Here is an 18,356-nt window from a genome sequence, read left to right as displayed (position 1 = left end):
TTCTCTGTTGAAGAGACATAGGGCAGTGGCCTTTAAGCTCTGTTCCTTTAATCTCGGCTGTGCAGATCTGGGAAGGTGCTCAGTGTCCAGCCTGTTACAGCCACAGAAGCCCTGCTTTTATCCACTTTCAGAATTGGGGCACTGAATTAATTTGGCTAAGAGTCTTATTACTAGAGAAAATTTAAAAGCATGAGATTAGTTTTTTTTCTCCAATTCCTTGTGACTGATTTATGTCACGAAAATCAATTCAGTATTGACTTAATTGAAAACCCATTGCATGCAAACTGGATGCCAGAAGATGTCAACGGCACACATAGTATATAGTCTAATGTAACTTATTGCAAATAATACAAGGAAGGTAGATGTTAAAATCTAAACTAAGCACAGATCTGAGAATGTTGGAGGGACATTCCAAGAAGATATATGCATATGTGTAATGTATATGTGTGTTCATTTTGTATATGAGGGTATAAGAACAATTTTATAAGTCTATAGGCATGTATTATAGGTTACATATGAATCCCACATTGTATACATCTGATATAAAACAAATACATGGTATGTACATATATATATGTATATATATATATATATATGCACATTCATATGTAGCCTAGAAGCAAAGAATGAGGAAAAATTTGCTTTTGATTGATGCATGTTTAATTAGCTTTCAGAACTGTTGCCTATACTAACACTGTATTCGCTATGACAATGATGTATGGCCAGTGACAGTGGGAGGGCAAGAGCAGAATCTCAGAACTGTTTTAACATTTCTTGCCAATTAGCCATGTCTATCTTGAGTCATGAAATACTACTTTTAATGTGCCATTAGGTTGCTACTGTTTTTTCCCTTGCAAACGTCAGCGTGGTATCATGGAGTTCATCTAGGTCTATAGTATGGATACTTCTAAAGCCACATTTTATTTTCCCCAGTAGAGTATAGAAAACATCTTATACATGTAAATGAAGTACATTTTATATTTTGTTTTTGTTATTGTTGTTGTTGTTGATGCTGCTGCTGTTGTCTCTGTGTGGCCCAGGATAGTTTTAAAGTCATGAAGCCAAGGGATTCCCTCTTCTACTTCAGTCTCAATCTTCCATTACCAGTGTCTGGAACTACAAGCACATATCACCTTATCTGGATCGATGTGTTTTAACAATTAAATGTCACCCAGTGTATTATATGATGCATATCCCCTATTGATAGAAACTACCGTGGTTTCAAATTATCCCAGATTAAATTCACCCCATTAGGTTTTAGAAGAAAAGAAAATACTGAGTCTGAGAATGGTATTTGTAAAAAAGAAGTACTTTGGGCTATCGATGTTAATTGTACTTCAGCTAAGCACTGACACACTGGAATTCAAGGGAAACGGTGGCATTTTGATAATGTCTTAGAGAAACAAGTACAGGCAGCCTTAAGACATCTGTACTCAGACATTCTCTATAGCAGAGGTCGACAGACTTTGCAGAGAGGAGGACAGGAATAGAGTTAACTTTGAGAGTCACTTGGCCCTTGTGGGAGCTACCAGACTTGTCCTCAGGACATGTAAGTGTAGTGCAGGTGCTAATCAAACAGGAGGACTCTGTTTCACACAGAGATCTGTAGACGCAGTTGCAAACTGTAAATGCCTTTGTTATCATAACTTTGGAAAGGCTTCTCTTTAATTGAGTTGTCATAAATGTTTTCCAAAGGGTAATTTTCAATTCTTTACTCCAGGGTTCCATGTAAGGAATTGAGATAAAATATGATGTGCTGTAAGTTATCACATTGCACTGGTCTTTGCCAAGTGTTATATTCAATTCGTTGTCATTGTGATTCACCACATAGAGTCAGTTTCATGGAGAGCACTCTGTTTTCCCAAAAAAAAATTGGCTATTATCTCTGTTGGAAAAATACTAGTGAATGATAGTGTTTGGAACTTAGAATTTTAAATTAATAATGTTAGCATTTAGGATTTAAACATTATTTATAGCATCATTGGTGTAGCAAGTTAGGACTTTTAGATATGGGAGCAGTGAGAAGCAGTCCAGGGACTAACTTAATTGAGGGCAATGCATGATTCTCTTAAAAGTGCCACTGAAGGTGGGATGCTCAGCCCTGACGACATGTAATCATTTTGTATAACCTAATGACTGCCAAGCCTTAAACATATAGCACTGTTTGGAGCTGGAAACTCAGCGGTTAAGAGCTTGCAGAGACCTGGCTCCCAGCACCCACGTGGCAGTTAACCACCATCTGTAACTCTAGTTCTAGGGGACTGGGTGCCTTCCGATCACCAAAGGCACAGACATTCATGCAGGTACAATGTTCAGATACATTAAATAAAATCAATCAATCAGTCAATCAATCAGCAAGCAAGCACCAGCTAAAATGAGAACAATCACCAACCCATGCTTTTCTCAAAGGCTTTCCCCCTTCATCTATAGAAGCAATGTCATTAGTGAAACAGCACTGGACAGGACACAGAAACCTTGACTGTCATTTGCAAAGGACATAAATCAAATACCACCCTCCCCCAAATTCCTTAGTCCAGGATTATGTAATATGTGGGAGACTTGTATTATTTCATGAAGTTTTTTTTAGTAATCATTAAAGTGCTTTGCTGGTTTTGAGTATTATGTAAAGCTGATGTAAACAGAATTTGGTTTTCAATGCCAAGAAGTGCTTTTAAGACCACTGTTTTGAAATTGTGAGTAAATGTGTCACTTCACTTATTTTTGCAACAGGGAGGGAGATAGTACTTTTTGAAATGATGTTTAATGATTTCTGGCATCCTTTCCCCCTCAGTGTATCATAATTGCCCTAAAAGCAGTTTTTAGCTGAGTGAGTGGGCATCTGTGTTCAACAGTTTGAAACAGAAGGATGCCACAGACAGATGCTACACATCTCCGTCAACATGTCCCACAGGAACCTTCATTCTGTGTGCAGCGGATGAGACGAAAGTCACAACAGGCAACTTTATTTTTAGAATTTGATCCAAAAATCAAGAAAAATAAATAAATGGTGCCAAGTCTCTATTATGTCAGTACACAAAATAAACAAAAGTTACATTAACATTTATCATGGAACCCCTTTAAATGTATCTGTAAATGATCTGACGAGGGAAATGCGATTTACAACACTGAGACTCAACAACCATCGACCGAAATGCACGGTACTGCAGGCATCTAGACTAGGTCAGCAAGGATGAGCAAAGTGGCAAAGGCAATCCAAACGCCTTCCTCAGATGGAGACTTTGGTAATTGACTGTGGTTAAAAAGAAAAAGAAATCAGCCCCTCTTCTTCCTCAGGTGGGATGATCATTTTGTCCATTTTCTCACGTGACGAGTCCATTTAAAATCTTCAGTTATTCTCAATACACTCCAGATCCACAGAGCAGCAGACTCTCCCATTCTGTGCAAAAAGAACACAAGGGTTAGCTCCTGATACAAGAAGACTCACTGATGAGCAGAGGACCAGGGAACATGCTTCAAAGAAGGAAAGAGGATGACTAGTTTTGAAAAGGAAGCAAGCATGGGATGATCTTTCAGGTCATCCTTGACTGAGGCTTTTCTAACAAGTCAGTTTCATGTCCTGCCTGCACTCAGTCTAAGCTCGAGATACACTCCAATGAGCTGTCAGAATTTATTTGGCAACTTTATTTCCAGTGGTACTTTAGAAATATAAATGGCTCAAAGGAAACAACATCTCATTTCAAAAAACTAATTGAAGTATCAGTAAGATTGGAAGGCAAATCCAAACTAGATTCCACGAAGGAATTTACATCAAAGGTAAATATGGCCATTCACCAGATCAAGAACAGGAAGGAGGAGTGAGCGTGTATGTGAATAAATTCATGAAAGTTGATTAAAATTCAATTTCATAGATTAATGTAAGTGTACCTTTATAATTCCATTTTAAGAATCTTAAGTCTGACATTAAAAAGGAATTGTATGCTTGCTGCCTCACCTTCAGCAAATCACACAGATCTTCTCCAACCTTCCTTCCTCTATACTCATCCCATTCTGCAGCTCCCAACTACAGCAGGCATTCTCTGCTAATCCACCACCCATGCCTGACAGGAAATTAGTTGGGCTAACTACAGACCTCTACTTCTCCCTTCTCTCTTCCAAATTCAATCCTCTAGTCTCCTCCCCAGTGGTGTGGCAAAACTGCAGCCTCACCTTCCTCCCTGCCCCACCTGTATACAGCAGAACGTGCCTACCTTCTCCCTCAACCTTTCTTCCCATTCACCCTTCCTGCCTGCCCTCCACTCTAGCAGGCAGTCCTTACAACCTGCAGGTCAACTGCCAATCTTCATATTTCCTCCCCTTCTTCAGATCCAGTCACCTTGCTTCATTCCCAATTCTGTACCAGTCCACCTGCTCTGGTCTCCCCTTCTTCTCTGCTACCACATCCAGCAGACCACTCAGACCCTCTCCTCTAACCCTCTTCCCTACTTATCTCTTTGCCTCAGTTGCCACCTCTAGAAGGCATTCCTTGGGAACCTTCTGGCCAAGCCCGTCCGAGAATCAACTAGGCCAGCAAAACAAGTAATGAGCTTCATATCTTTACTCCCCCTTCTTTCCTTCAAATCCAACTCCCCAAGTCTCACCCCCAGATGCTGCCTGCTGTGTCCTTTCCTCACCATCTGCCCTCACTCCCTGGGATCAGACTGTTTGAAGAGTCTATTCTCCTCACTCATGTGGATCCCCTTAAACTCCTCTATTTCTAAATGTCAGCACCAAAATCTAGAAACACATTGTATCTCAAACCTCCAGTGGACATATTTGGCAGTATCCCAGTAGCACTCCCTACAGTTCACACACAGCTACCACAGTCTCCTAAGAACCAGAAAGACAACATAAACCAAGGAACAAAACACATACCTAACAAAGATAAGACCACATATCAACACTTAGATTTACAATTATCCCAGACCCAGATGCTTAGATGTCAGACTAATGACAAAATTAGTAACAGCAGGGACAGTATGTCCCTAGTAGAACACAGTAACCAGAGAAACGCCACAGACTAAAACACAAAACAAGAAACTTAAAATAGACTTTGTGAATATGATAGAATTTCTAGAGTAGGAAGTACATATACCCATAAAAGATCTATAAAAACACAAATGGTGGAAGGAAATGAAGAGTTCAACACCTAAAAGTGATTTTGAATCAATTAAAAAAATCACAAATTGAGGGAAATAAGAAAATGAAAAACTTAGGAACTCTATGAGGAAACTCAGAGGTAAGCCTCAACAACAGAATATAAGAAATAAAAGACAGAATCTCAAGCATTAAAGACAAGATAAAAGAAATGGTCACCTAGACTAAAAACAAAATTTAAATTTTTAAAAATCCAGGAAAAAAACATCCAGCAAATCTGAAACACTATGAAATGACCACTAAGAAATTATCTAAGAACAATAAGAATAAAGGAAAACAAACCCAGGTCAAAGATACAGAAAATACTTTCAACAAAACCACTGAAAATTTCCCTAACATAAAGAATGGTGTGCTAATCAAGGTACAAGAAGTTCATAGACCACCAAATAGACTGGACCAGAAAAGACATTCTGCTTGGCACATAATAACCAAAAACCTGAATGTACAAAATAAAGAAAAGATATTAAAACCTGCATGAAGAAAAAAACATATAAAGTCATCCAAAGGCAGACCTACTAGAAAAACACCTGACTTCTCAATAGAAACTCTAAAAGTCACAAGGACCTTCTCCAAATTTTGAGAAACAGAGATGCCAACTCAGACTACTATACCCAGCAAAACTGTCAATCACAATAGAAGGAAAAAGATATTCCGAATTCTATCCGACCATCATGGATTAAAGATGGATATCAGTAGCAAAAAAGCTTACAATCTAATGGAAACTGAAATTTTTATTGCTGAATTAACAATATGGGTCAAAAGAGAAATTAAAAGTAAATGAATAAAACTTTTTAGAATTGAATGAAAACAAAATACAACATACCCAAACTTATATGGACATAATGAAGGCAATCCTAAGAGGCAAGTTTATAGCACTAAGTGCCTATAAAAAAAGTAAATCAATTTAAGAAAATAGCAAAACTGGAGACATCTTATACTAGTAACTTATCATACCTGGAAGCTATAGAAAAAAGAAGTCACAACCAAAAAAGATTAGAGGACAAGAAATAATCAAACTTACAGCTGAAAAAATAGAAATAAAAAAACTGTACAAAATCAATAAAACAGAAAATTGGTTCTAAGAGAAATACCAATAAGATTGACAAGACCTAATGCCAAATTAACTAAAAGATAGAGCAGATTCAAAATAACAAAATTTCAGATGCAACATGGGACATATCAATAGATACCAAAGAAATCCAGAAAGTCATAAGAACATACTTTAATAACCTGTATCCCACCAAATTGGACAATCTAAAATAAATGAACAATTTTCTCAATCTATACCATCTACTAAAGCTAAATAAAAATCAGATAAGCAATCTAAACACACACACACACACACACACACACACACACACACGGGGGTTGGGGGGAGAACCCTTTGTTAAAAAGAAGCAGTAATTAAATATCTTTTATCACCAAAAAAGCCCAGGGCCAGATGATTCTGGATAAACTTATTGGCAGCATCTAAAACAATGAAAGCAAATCAATACTTATCACCCTGCATAAAACTCAATTCAAATGATTCAAAATAAAAGCATATACAGGGGACCTGACAGATGAGAAACTAGGGAATATCCTTGAACTCACAGCAGCCTACAGAATGAGAAAAGATTGTTTACCAACACTGAGACCAATGGAAGACTGATATCCTGTTGAGATTTGGTCTGTTGCTGTGTATTGTAATGCGAAATTCTATACCTGGAGGAAAGGAGTAGGCCTACAAGGGAATTCTCACATTTACAAGCCTCTGTTGTTGAACCTTGTTTCTTGATTTAAAACTATTGGTTTAATAAAATTGGCTACAGCTAAATACTGGAAGGATTAGGGGTATGTGGAATTTGATCTGGTTGGGGGTGGGAAAGAGAAAGTAGAAAGGAGCTACAAGGTAGAGAAGGAGGACAAAATAAGAGAGAGGAGGAAGCTGCCAGGAGGTGAGAGGAACCATGAGCAGATGGCCAGGAGAAACAAATGTCTGAGGTACACCACTGTGGAGATAGCCAGGCCAGCAGTTGTAAAAGTAGATTTGAGGTTGACCCCCAGTAACTGTCAGAACCAAATAAAATGAACATTGTCCGAGTTTCATTTGTTTGTACCTAGTTGGGGATAAGCTTATATTGGTTGGACTACAATATCCAAAATACATAAAGAATTCGAGAAACTAGATGTGAAAATAAAACAAAATAATCTAATGTCAAAATGGGAATACAGATCTAAACACAGAATTCTCATTAGAGGACACTCAAATGACTGGCAAGTGTTCAAAACCCTTAGCCATCATGGAGATGCAACCCAAAACTTTGTTGAGATAACATCTTATACCTGTTGAACCAGTAATTTGGTGACAGCTCATACTGGCACAGACGTGGAATAAGAGGAACACTCCTCCATTGCTAGTTGGAGTGTAAATTGCACAGCCACTATGAAGATCAATATGATGGTTCCTCAGATAGATGGGAATCAATCTACTTCAAGATCTAGTTCTACCTTACTCTTGAGCATATACCCAAAGGATGCTCATCCTACGACAGAGACAGCTACACAGTCATGCTTGTTGTCTTTCTATTTATACTATGCAGAAAATGGAAGCAACCTAGATGTCATCCAACAAAAGAACAGAGAAGAAAATGTGGTACATTTATACATTGGAGTATTATTAAGCCATCAAAATAACTGACATCATGAATATACAGCAAATGGATGGAATTAGAAAATAATCATCTTGAGTGAGTGAGGAATGGTATGTATATAAGTATATATGGATGTTAGCTGTTCAATTGATGAGGACCAAGCTACAATCCGTAGAACCACAGAGATTATAAGTAGAGTAAGTGGCTAGATGGCAGGGATAGACCTCCCTAGGAAGGAGATTTAGAATAAATAATTATGAAAGGAAGAGCTGTTGGTGAGGGACCAGAGCAGGAGTTTCAAACGAGAAAGGGGATAAATGAAGAAGGGAATATAGGAAGGAACCTCTTTATTCAGGGTTATTTGAGGGGTCATATTGTAGCCTAATATAGTAGAAGCTCCTTATATTAAATACATATAAAAAAGATATCTAATTGATATAATGGAGGAAACAAAGTTCCAACGGGACATCTCATCACTAAATGATACTCGGAATGGGTGAATTACATATAATTGAGTTGTTGGCCAAGGGAATCCATGGGAATTCCTAAACTACCTAAGCTATTACCAGAGCTATATAGGTTGTTCTCTATAAATTGATGGAAAGACCTCATTGCTGATGATCACACACACACACACACACACACACACACACACACACACACATACACACCCCTTATTAAATATAGAGAATTAGAGCGGGTACCTACACTGATCTAAAGAAAAATAAACTGTAGCAATAAAGTGACTCTCACCGGCATCCTGCCATACTCATAGATCAGTGCATTGTTTAACCGCATCAGGGAGGAAGCTTCCTCCTGTAGCAGATGGGAAAATACAGAGACCCACAGCCAAACATCCAGAGACTGAGAGTTCCAGAACACTTAGCCTTCGATGGAAGAGCTGTATCAAATTCCTCCTCAAGATCAAAGAACCTCACAGAAGAGGAGACAGAAAGAATCTAAGAACTAGAAGAGATAGAGGACACCAAACAAGACCTTCAAAACAATAGTACCAATGAACATATGAACGCACCAGAGACTGAGGTAGCAAGCACAGGGACTACACAGAGATAAATGGAGACGTGAACACATACCTATTACCACACACAAATGGAAATTTATTGTAGGCTGCATGCCCTGAAGTAGACCGCCACAAAACATTAGTGCAACTGGCTTCTCTGCTGGGTCCTTGTCTCATAATGTCATATCAGGGCTTTTTGTTTAAAGTTTAGTTTATTTTTTACTTTTACTTTAATCTTTTACCCCACATCCGTTATGGCCTCTGGTTATGGAGTCCTGTGTGCATGAACAAATAGGTCTTGGTATCTATGTTTCTTGTGCATTTTCTGGGGCTCTTTCCTTTCTGTTTGTTTTGCCCCATTCCAATGTGTCTGTATTATCTTATTCTACTTAATCTTTAAAATTATCATCCTTTAGATTTCTGTTTGTTTTCTAAGGAGAGACTGGAAGGAGGTGGATCTTGAAGGAAGAGTAGGTAGAGAGAAACTGGGAGTAATAGAGGGAGGGAAAACTAAAATCAGGATGCATCATATAAAGAATCTATTTTCAATAAAAGAAAATGAGAAAATGAAATTAGACAACTCAGGTGCCTATGTCTCTTGACCACATTGTTTGTGGTGGGTGAAAATCCATGTGAGATCATGGCTCTTTTGCTATAAAATGCTTGAAATTATTTTTCTACCAGGAATTCACCTTAACATACTACATTCTAGAAAACAAAAATAATAAATCTGTAAAACAGAAAGCTGGAAAGCATCCACTGAAGGCCGAGGTGGGGTAGGCTTTGATGGGACCAAGTGCACGATCATTCTTAATAGTCTTGATCATGAGAATCGCAATGTAATGTTCTGACTGAGATTTTGACTGACTGATGTAGCATCACTGTAAGATGTCTTTGGTCATAATTCTATGGATGCTGAAGGGATGGAGGGCCACCTTTCAAGTCTGAAATGAAGATTTCATAGGGAATCCTCCAAAAACAAAACAAAAAGAAACAAAACAAAACAAAACAACAACAACAAATAAAGAATAAAAAAAACAGACACATAATACAGTCAAAAAAATCACAAGAGTTGATTATGATATGGTTGGCCATGTAAAATAAGACATGGTAAACATCTATGTAGATCTGTCTTCCCCACACCATTGATGGTCTCTGTAATTTTCTAGGATAAAGGTAAGAATTTCTACGCTTACTCTCTCTTCCCTCCATTTTACTTCCCCTCCCTATTTTATTTCCCTATCCTGCTCTGGTCTCCCATTATTTTTCTATATTGTAGGTTAAATTAACTTTCATTCTCTATGTTTGAGATTATAGTCAGTTGTTAAAATTCAGTGCTTTTAAGGCATGTTTTATTATTCCATGTCCATTTGGATCTGCCTTTATACAAGTACCAGTATTATCTATCTATACTTAATGTCCTCCTGTGAGAACATACACTCCATGGAATCTGAATTCAGAGATTTCAAAAGGAAACTATCTGTGGCTCATATACCCCAGGGCTGATGGTTACCTTGCATTTGCAGGTTGTACAAGGAGATCCAGCCATTGTCCACACGGCTCCGCTCAGCCTCGAAACACCAAAGCTGTCCAGGCAAGTTTTTCTGATGTCATAGGCAATATTATCAGCCAGGCAGGGGTCACTGACACATCGGGGACAACACTCCCCTTCAAACATGGCTGTGTATTCACAGCCCAAACTAGGGCAAGCCAGAGGCCAGCAGTCTGCCTCTCCTTCCTGTGGAGAGGAAGATGAAATGAGTTGTGGTCATCCTTATACAGTTTTACATTCCCTTAGGGCAAAGAAAGCATTAGAATTCTCATTATTTTCTTACTGAGTGCTTCCAGCCCACACTGCGATGTGCACGATCCATCGTCCACTGTGAAGACATACCTTCTACACACATCTAAGAAGGTATCATTCCCTCAGGATGGTTTTGCTGACTACCTAGCCCAGAGTTCACAGAAAGTCTTTAATCAGCTTGTTTGTGTTCTGAGCACAGAATATAGTTATTTTCATCATGCTGTACTGGTCTTTTCAGGTTATGCTGTGTAATTGACATAACTCAACATTTGTCCAACAGATACTAATAGAACAAACAAGCAAAAAAAAAAAATGAAGTGTGGGCAGTGTATGAAGAGACGCCTACTTCTTTTAAGGTCCAAAGTGAGACCCAGAGACAGGGAATATTTCAACAGCTGCATCAACTGAGATGTTGGATTCAAGTTCAGAGCTGAGGCTGGATGTTCTTTGGAGAAGCCACCCCATGACTCTAAAGTCTCTAAATCACAGCTCAAATGGAGGCTCTACCTGAGTCCTCTTCTGGCTGTGGGCATCACTGAGCTGCCTATGTCAGCGAAGTCTCTCCACACCACCTCACTGTCATTGGGTCACTGTCTGCTGCAGTGGTTCTCATCTACTGATTTAATTATTTAATCAATGTATCTAGCATCTAGGCTTATTCATGTTGTGCCTATGTCTGCTTTGCTTGTATGATATCACTAGGAATCTGGCACAAGCAAAGTCTCAATAAAGCATTTATTAAATGTGACCAATATTATTCTAAAGTAATTTCAAGTTAATGCTCAATAGCTTCTGTGAGTTCAAAAATAAATGTACATCCCAAAGACTGGACATTCAAGATGCTGTTTTGAAACCCTTTGAGTGAAAACATCATGTGCAAGATAAATGCCAGTAATTCTAGCTATCTGATGACTGGATTCTCAAGAAAGAAAAATGATTTTTCCAGACTGATGCTGGAAACAGGTATGTAGTTGTCCTGGGTGTATTTGTCCTTGGAAGGGAATCTGTAAAATTGGCCATGAACAGAATTTATCTATGTTGCAGTCTTTGTATTAAGATGGATTGTAAAAGGTACATGGTATGACTGCTTGTACATTTGCCAGGGGATTTATGGAAACTGGGAGAACAATTTCTCTGGGTGCTAGTTTCCATATAATACCCAGAAAGAGAAAAATTCATTTCAATAGCTATTAAGCACCAAGCTAAAACCTTGCTTTATAAGCTGACTCAGGTAGAATGCTCGGAGATGAAGCCGATGGAGCACCGCTATCCTCAATGTACCATGCCCTCAAGTCTTCCCGTTCTTAGAAACCATTGTCTGTATTTGAAACACACTGGACCAGATATGGAAATTATGCGTTTTCTTTGAACTTTCCCAAATCCAGGCACAGTATTAATATCTGTATATTAATATTTAAAAATATTCTTTGTTCTGTTTGAACAGCATTTATAAGGGATAAAAGAGCACCGATAGCAGTTACCACATTAAGGGTCTTCTATGGCATTGAACCAAGCACCTACTATGTTAGGAGTGCAGAACTCATCCTTCACATACGTTCTCTCATCTTCCTAAGAATCTTTGAACTGGTACCCATAAACCTGTAAACATTTATGGAAAAGACTAACCGCTGAAACACTTTGACATATCCAAAGTGTCCACATAAGCTAGCCTATGAGACAATTACAGAATGGTTTCTCAGTCTTGCTCACCCAAACTCCATCACTTCTATTACATTTTTTTATTGGCAGTATTAAAGATTGTGTCAAAAGCACGTGGTCAGTGGTTAAGCATAGCCCATGATGCACTGTGTAATACTGGAAACATCTTGGAATTCCAGCCCAAGAGCTCGTGAGTTTATAACCTTTTCTAGAGTAAAGGCATCGGGATCCCCAGGAAACTGACATACCAGACATCGGCACTGCTGGCAGCTGTGGGTCCAGTTGTCTCCACTTCGATAGAGCTTCTGTCCACTTTGATCTAAACATTGGCTGGTGACCCTGGTATCGCACTCTGGGCAGCAAAAAAGGTCAACATTTGGATTCTGGCAATCACAAGCTGTCCGCCGGCAGAATATCTTCCCATCCTGTTAAGAAGTGAGGTCAAGGAGGTTTTGTGATTAGGAAAATGTATGCACAGATGCACTCCAAAAATCAAGCCTTGCAAATAGACCGTAGAGCTCACAGAATGTACTTCTTAGCTCGGAATCTATATTGTCCATCTCCCATCTTGTTCAAAGCAGGCACAGCCTTTCTTTATGGGAGCCAGCGAAGTCAAAATGGGGACATTCCTAAGGGCACCAAAGGGAAAAATAATCAATATGCTCTTTGAATGATTTTTTAAAAATATGTTTCTGTGAAGCAGGGGCTATCCCTGACTCTGTTGCCAGTCTGTGAACCCTGTTCCCCTAATTATGCTGCCTAATTGTATCTGGCCTCACGGGAGGGGATGTACCTAGTACTGAAGTGACTTGATATGCCAGGGTGGACTGGTACTAAGGTGGGCCTCCTGCTCCTCAGAGGAGAGTAGGGCAAGATGGGTGAGGGGCTATGTACACGGTGACTGGTAAGAGAGGGGCTGTGATTGGGATGTAAAGTGAATAAATAAATTAATTAATGGAAAAGATATGTTTCTGTTTAAGAATTAGAACTAACATAAGCAGCTAAACTAAATGTGATCAAAAATGCATTCCGGGGGTTGGGGATTTAGCTCAGTGGTAGAGCGCTTGCCTAGGAAGTGCAAGGCCCTGGGTTCGGTCCCCAGCTCCGGAAAAAAAAAAAGAAAAATGCATTCCGGATGGAAGGGGGACTACAAGGTGGTGGACAAACAGACAGGAAGAGGAAAGTAGAACACTAGGGAAGTGGGGGGAAATAAAAGCAAACTTCACAGTGTGTGTGTGTGTGTGTGTGTGTGTGTGTGTGTGTGTGTGTGTGTGTGTGTGAATGTAATGAAAGCGTGGTATTGTGTGCTATGACAATCAATAAGAAAATAACCTGATTTCAGTGGAAAACCATGGGACTACATTATCCTACTATTCCAGAACACCAGCAGACACACTGAAATGCACTGCCTACTTTCATCTGTGTCCCAATCTTAAGGGATACGGGAAGAATTAACTGAGGTCCAGAGACGTTGAGTGCCTTATACAGATCACACAGTGCAGCGTTATCTCTAAGCCTACAATTGAGTCCAAGAGTTTCAAAAGAATTTTCTTCTACGAGGAAGTCTTTATATTGCTTATTTGAAGAGCTTGTAGTCAGTTGTCCCCTTCCTCCATGAAGCAGTTCACCAAATTACAGACACATTACAGTATGAGGAGTATTAGTGCTGGGCACTCAGTTTTAAGGAACTGAAGGTCAGTATCACCGGGCATCAAGGCTGAGTGCTTATAGCATCTCTACCATCTATGCATTGAACTAGTGTTACATTTCTGTTGACGAAAGATAAATTAGAGGACATAAAGCCTACCTTCACTGTAACAACTGAAGCTAAGAGTTATCAAGATTACACTGAAGGCTAGCCATTCTTGGGAGCCCACACCAAGAACACGTATTCAGGGTTCATGTCTGTGTGTCTTAGTCTTGTTATCACTCTGATGGCTGTAGTTGCTATTCCTTGAAATCAGAGACCTTGTACTCTATTATAACATTTCTTGGTAATTGTTCACCAAATTACTTCTTCTAGGAAAAACATTTCCGATTCCTCAGCCTGTTCTCACCGTTTGTCATTTTTCACTACGCAGCAGCTTCGGTGGCTACTCCTTCCATCTCTGACTATTAAGCATGATCTTCACCATCTTTATTAGTCAAAAACTGAACACATCTTCTGCCAAAAATACATAAGTCATTTACCTATATTATATTTAATAGTGATGAGCTATGGAGTAGAGATGTATGCCTTTATTTCCCAAGTCCGATAACTAAATGTAAATTTTTAGACACAGGGAGTGACATGGGTTTGTGTCCATACGATTTCCCTTTCAGTATGCTTCCGCTAAGGCAGTATGAGCTGCCTTCTTATTTTGGTTATGTCACAGTGCTGACTGATATTGAGCTTAATGGAAACAAAAACCTTATCAATCACTGCCCCATCAACTGTAGATTGTTGATTGGGCGTATTGTGCTTTCGGATACATGTTGCCTTTCATCCTGTCAGACCCACCTCACCTCTTTTGCCAGTCACAGCTTTTCTCTGTCATCTGCCATGAAGCATGCGGCTTCATAGCTATTGCTTTCTACAAATACAATGGACCTCCCCTTGAGACTGCACTATATTTCCTTCATAAAAATGGATAGTAAGGTGAACTCAATGGAAGCTAAGGTGGAAATCCTTAAAAGAACCACACTCCTTACAGAGAGTGGAAGGGAGATGCTGAAAAGGGTAGATAGGGGACTTCACTCAAATTTTATGTATTGTCTCTACTGTAAAAACGATAAGAGAGAACTGTTCTAAAATATCAAGAGATTAAATATACATAAATACCTGTGTGTGTGCATGCATATACATTTTATAAAAATATTTTCTCTAAGTATGTAAATATATGTGATTATAGATGGTAAGATATACAAACACAGATCCAAAGACATACATAGAATGTGTGTGTGAGTAAGTGTGTATGGGGGTGGGGGAGGGGAGAGGATGATCAGGTTGAATTAAACCAGATATTCCAACAATATGTCCTTTGCCTACTGGCTTATATCATGATTCTCATCACTTTCACTAAAATAATATGTCACAATCATTTTGTATAACATGTCATATTTCTTGTTTTAGTGCTGGGAATTGAACCTAGAGACACATACATACCAGGCCAGCACTTGCCACTCACCAGTATCCCCAAGCCCCATCAATTTAATTTCATTACTAATCTATTTCATTCCCTGGGTATTGAAGGCTCAAGCCTCAGAAACCACCTGGCTTGCCTGTGTGGTTTAGACCAGCACCAAGCAAAACTATAAATTATTTTCAGATTACTATATTTCTTTCCATGAGCTCCAATCCCACCTACTAGTTAAGAGAATGAATATAAATGAGTGGATAGCCTTCAGGGTTAGTATAGAATAAAGCAATTTCACATCTCATCAATTATGTGAAAATGCCATTGAGGCCCCTCTTAGCTTCTATTAGGTTTCAGAACAATGACAATGTTCCTGTTGGCTTTGAATTACTGAGCAACGGTCAAGAAAAATCATGTATGATAATGGAAATGGCAAAGGTAGCTTCATTAATACAAATAGAATGCGGTTATAAGGGTTTATTCAGAGAGTGCAATCATACTGGAAACCAAGTGTGAGAGAGAACAAACCCATCTCAGCAGGCAAATACTCCTTTTGTTCTGTGGGCTGTGGCAAGAGCCTGACCCCTGTCCAGCTTAGCTGGTGACCCCAGTTCCACGGAGATATCAAAGCTGAATTCTCACTCTCCTGCTTGGCACTTCAATGTTTCCACATAATTTTATTATCAAAGTTCAGCCATGCACAATTAATAAGAATTATAATGTTTAAACCAATTCTAGACTTTTAAAAGCAGGGAAATTTTCACTGATAGAAAAAGTATGTTAATACATTATACTGCGTAAAATTCTAGGTCTTAAATTTTAGACCTATTGAAATACTGGCCCACTCACCCCACACTGCACAATGCACAGTCATGTCAAAGTCTTTTGAAACTTTTCATTTGAGTAGTTAGATCTACATGAACTCCATATGTAGTCACTCAATAAAAATATCAACTAGCAGTTAGCAAGCTGATGGCCAGGTCCACATTCAGTGGCTGCCTGATCACGTCTCATGGAAGCCAAACTTCTAACCTAGTTACATGGAACCTGCTTCTGATTTCACAACAGACTGGTGAGATTGAATATTTGTGACACGGTGATCATAGTTCACAAAATTTAAAGTATTTATTAACTGGTACTTAATGAAAATGTCCGCTATTTCCTGACATAAACTATAAAATTAGGAATCTTACTCTAGACCTCTTTATTGTCCTTTCTTACAAACTGATCAGACTGCGATATCCATTATTTTTCCAATTACTGATTTGGATATTAGGTTCTAGCATATTCCACCAACTTCCATCCTCTTTAAACATTAGGGACACAAATAACTTCATTATCACATTTACAAAAAGTATAAAAGAAATCCAGGGAGGAAAAAGTAGACATTCCAATGTAGACAATAATAGAACAAATGATGGACCCCCAGACAGACTCTAATGAATGATTTTCCCCTACCATGTATTTTTGTATCATAGGGATGCTGTGGGATAGGAAAATAAGATTTCTGCTAAAACAAGACTTAAGGGCTCCTAGACACTTATACTCAAAATGGAGTACCCATAGCAAGGTTTTGGTATATCCTGGAACTAGGAACAAAGGCAAATTTGTGGTTACTACCCTGTGTCTACTGCTTTAGAAATTTAAGCCACAAAGTCTGGATCAAGAGTTCTAACAAGACCCCCAAATGACTCTGAAGCTCCTGACACACAAATGGAGACATGCTATTATAAACAGGGGAAGTTCACAAGGCCTCAAGCTCATGCTAAGAATTATGGGCAGTTAAGGAATCCTGAGATCAGGGGAGACTGTATTCCCTGGGGAAGGGTCACCAGTTGATTGTCCAATGCTAAGAGCTAAGTCCCCCAAAACTCAAAATCCTGTGCATATATGTGACATTGAGTAGACTGAGCATGTTGCACTTGTAGATTTAGTGGTATGTACACAAACATAGATACATTCACACACACAGAGACACACAGACACAGACACACAATTAATTCAAGAAAAAGAGAAGGCCTAGAATTTGAAAGTGAGCAAGGACTACATAGGGGTAGATATGGTTGGAGGCAAAGAAGTGTGTATGTTGTCATTTTATTACAATCTCAAAAAAGTAAGATTATTTAAAATATATCTTTTAAAAGTCAGAATATTACATACAATATTATTCTACTATCTATTTTAAAGAAATAGTTAAAATATCGACCTGATGCATTCTTCAATACTGTGAAAGTGGTGGCGGAGATAATTACTAATAGTTTTTAAATGAACTATAAGAGTTGGTTATCTAGGGTATTAGCTGCATCCAAGTCCCTCAGAAGATACTTGGGATACTTTCGGGAACAATGAAGAAGAGGAGAACAAGGGTGCTTGAATGACGAGTTCAGTGATAGAAGCATGGGAGAACATTCCTGTTGGCTGAATCCTTGGCTTTATCCTGGACTTAAAGGCAGTTACAAATATGTCTAAAACTGTTTACTTTCATTGTACTCAATATTTCAGTGGTCTAGAAAGCCTGAAAAATTTGGGTTTGGGGAGATGGCAATGATACTCAGAAGTATGGAAAGGAGTTTCCCCACCTTGCTGCCAGAACACAGTCGCCAGTCTCTCTCACTTTCTGTGTTCACCATTCTAACATATAACCGTCTTTTCCTTTCCTTAGAACTCTTGTTCTTTGTTTCAATACTACCTGGTTCACTATTACACATGACAGCCTTCTTTGCCTCCTGAGAATAGCCTATATCCGTGTTCTATATTTCTGAGCTGAGTGAGCTCCCTGAAGCTGAGAGGACAGCTGACTTCACTGTCCCTAATACACCAGTCCCTATCCTCTGTGGGGAAAGAGTAAGGAAGCTTTGGGACAGAGGGAGCTGAAGGCCCCAGATAATGTGTAAGTGGGTATCTTGAGAAAGAGGATGAGTTACTTGTTCATTGAGATATTTTCTCCATTGTTCAAAGCTGTGCTTGCA

The 18,356-nt window shown here is 38.9% G+C and overlaps 1 protein-coding gene across 2 annotated transcripts in view; it reads right to left on the bottom strand.

Moving 5' to 3' along the window:
* Window positions 1-2,936: 2,936 nt before the first annotated feature.
* Window positions 2,937-18,356, bottom strand: part of Nell1 (neural EGFL like 1) — an 864,397-nt gene continuing 848,977 nt past the window's right edge. Inside the window, 3 exon segments of one of the 2 annotated variants that reach the window (NM_031069.2) lie at window positions 2,937-3,397; window positions 10,322-10,546; window positions 12,520-12,696. In NM_031069.2, the coding sequence (NP_112331.2) occupies window positions 3,347-3,397; window positions 10,322-10,546; window positions 12,520-12,696 (453 nt within the window). In that variant the 3' untranslated portion in view covers window positions 2,937-3,346. 2 annotated transcript variants of the gene reach the window in all.

This window comes from Rattus norvegicus, chromosome 1 (assembly GCF_036323735.1).
Source record: "Rattus norvegicus strain BN/NHsdMcwi chromosome 1, GRCr8, whole genome shotgun sequence".
NCBI lineage: Eukaryota > Metazoa > Chordata > Mammalia > Rodentia > Muridae > Rattus > Rattus norvegicus.
This window is presented reverse-complemented; position numbering and strand designations above follow the sequence as displayed.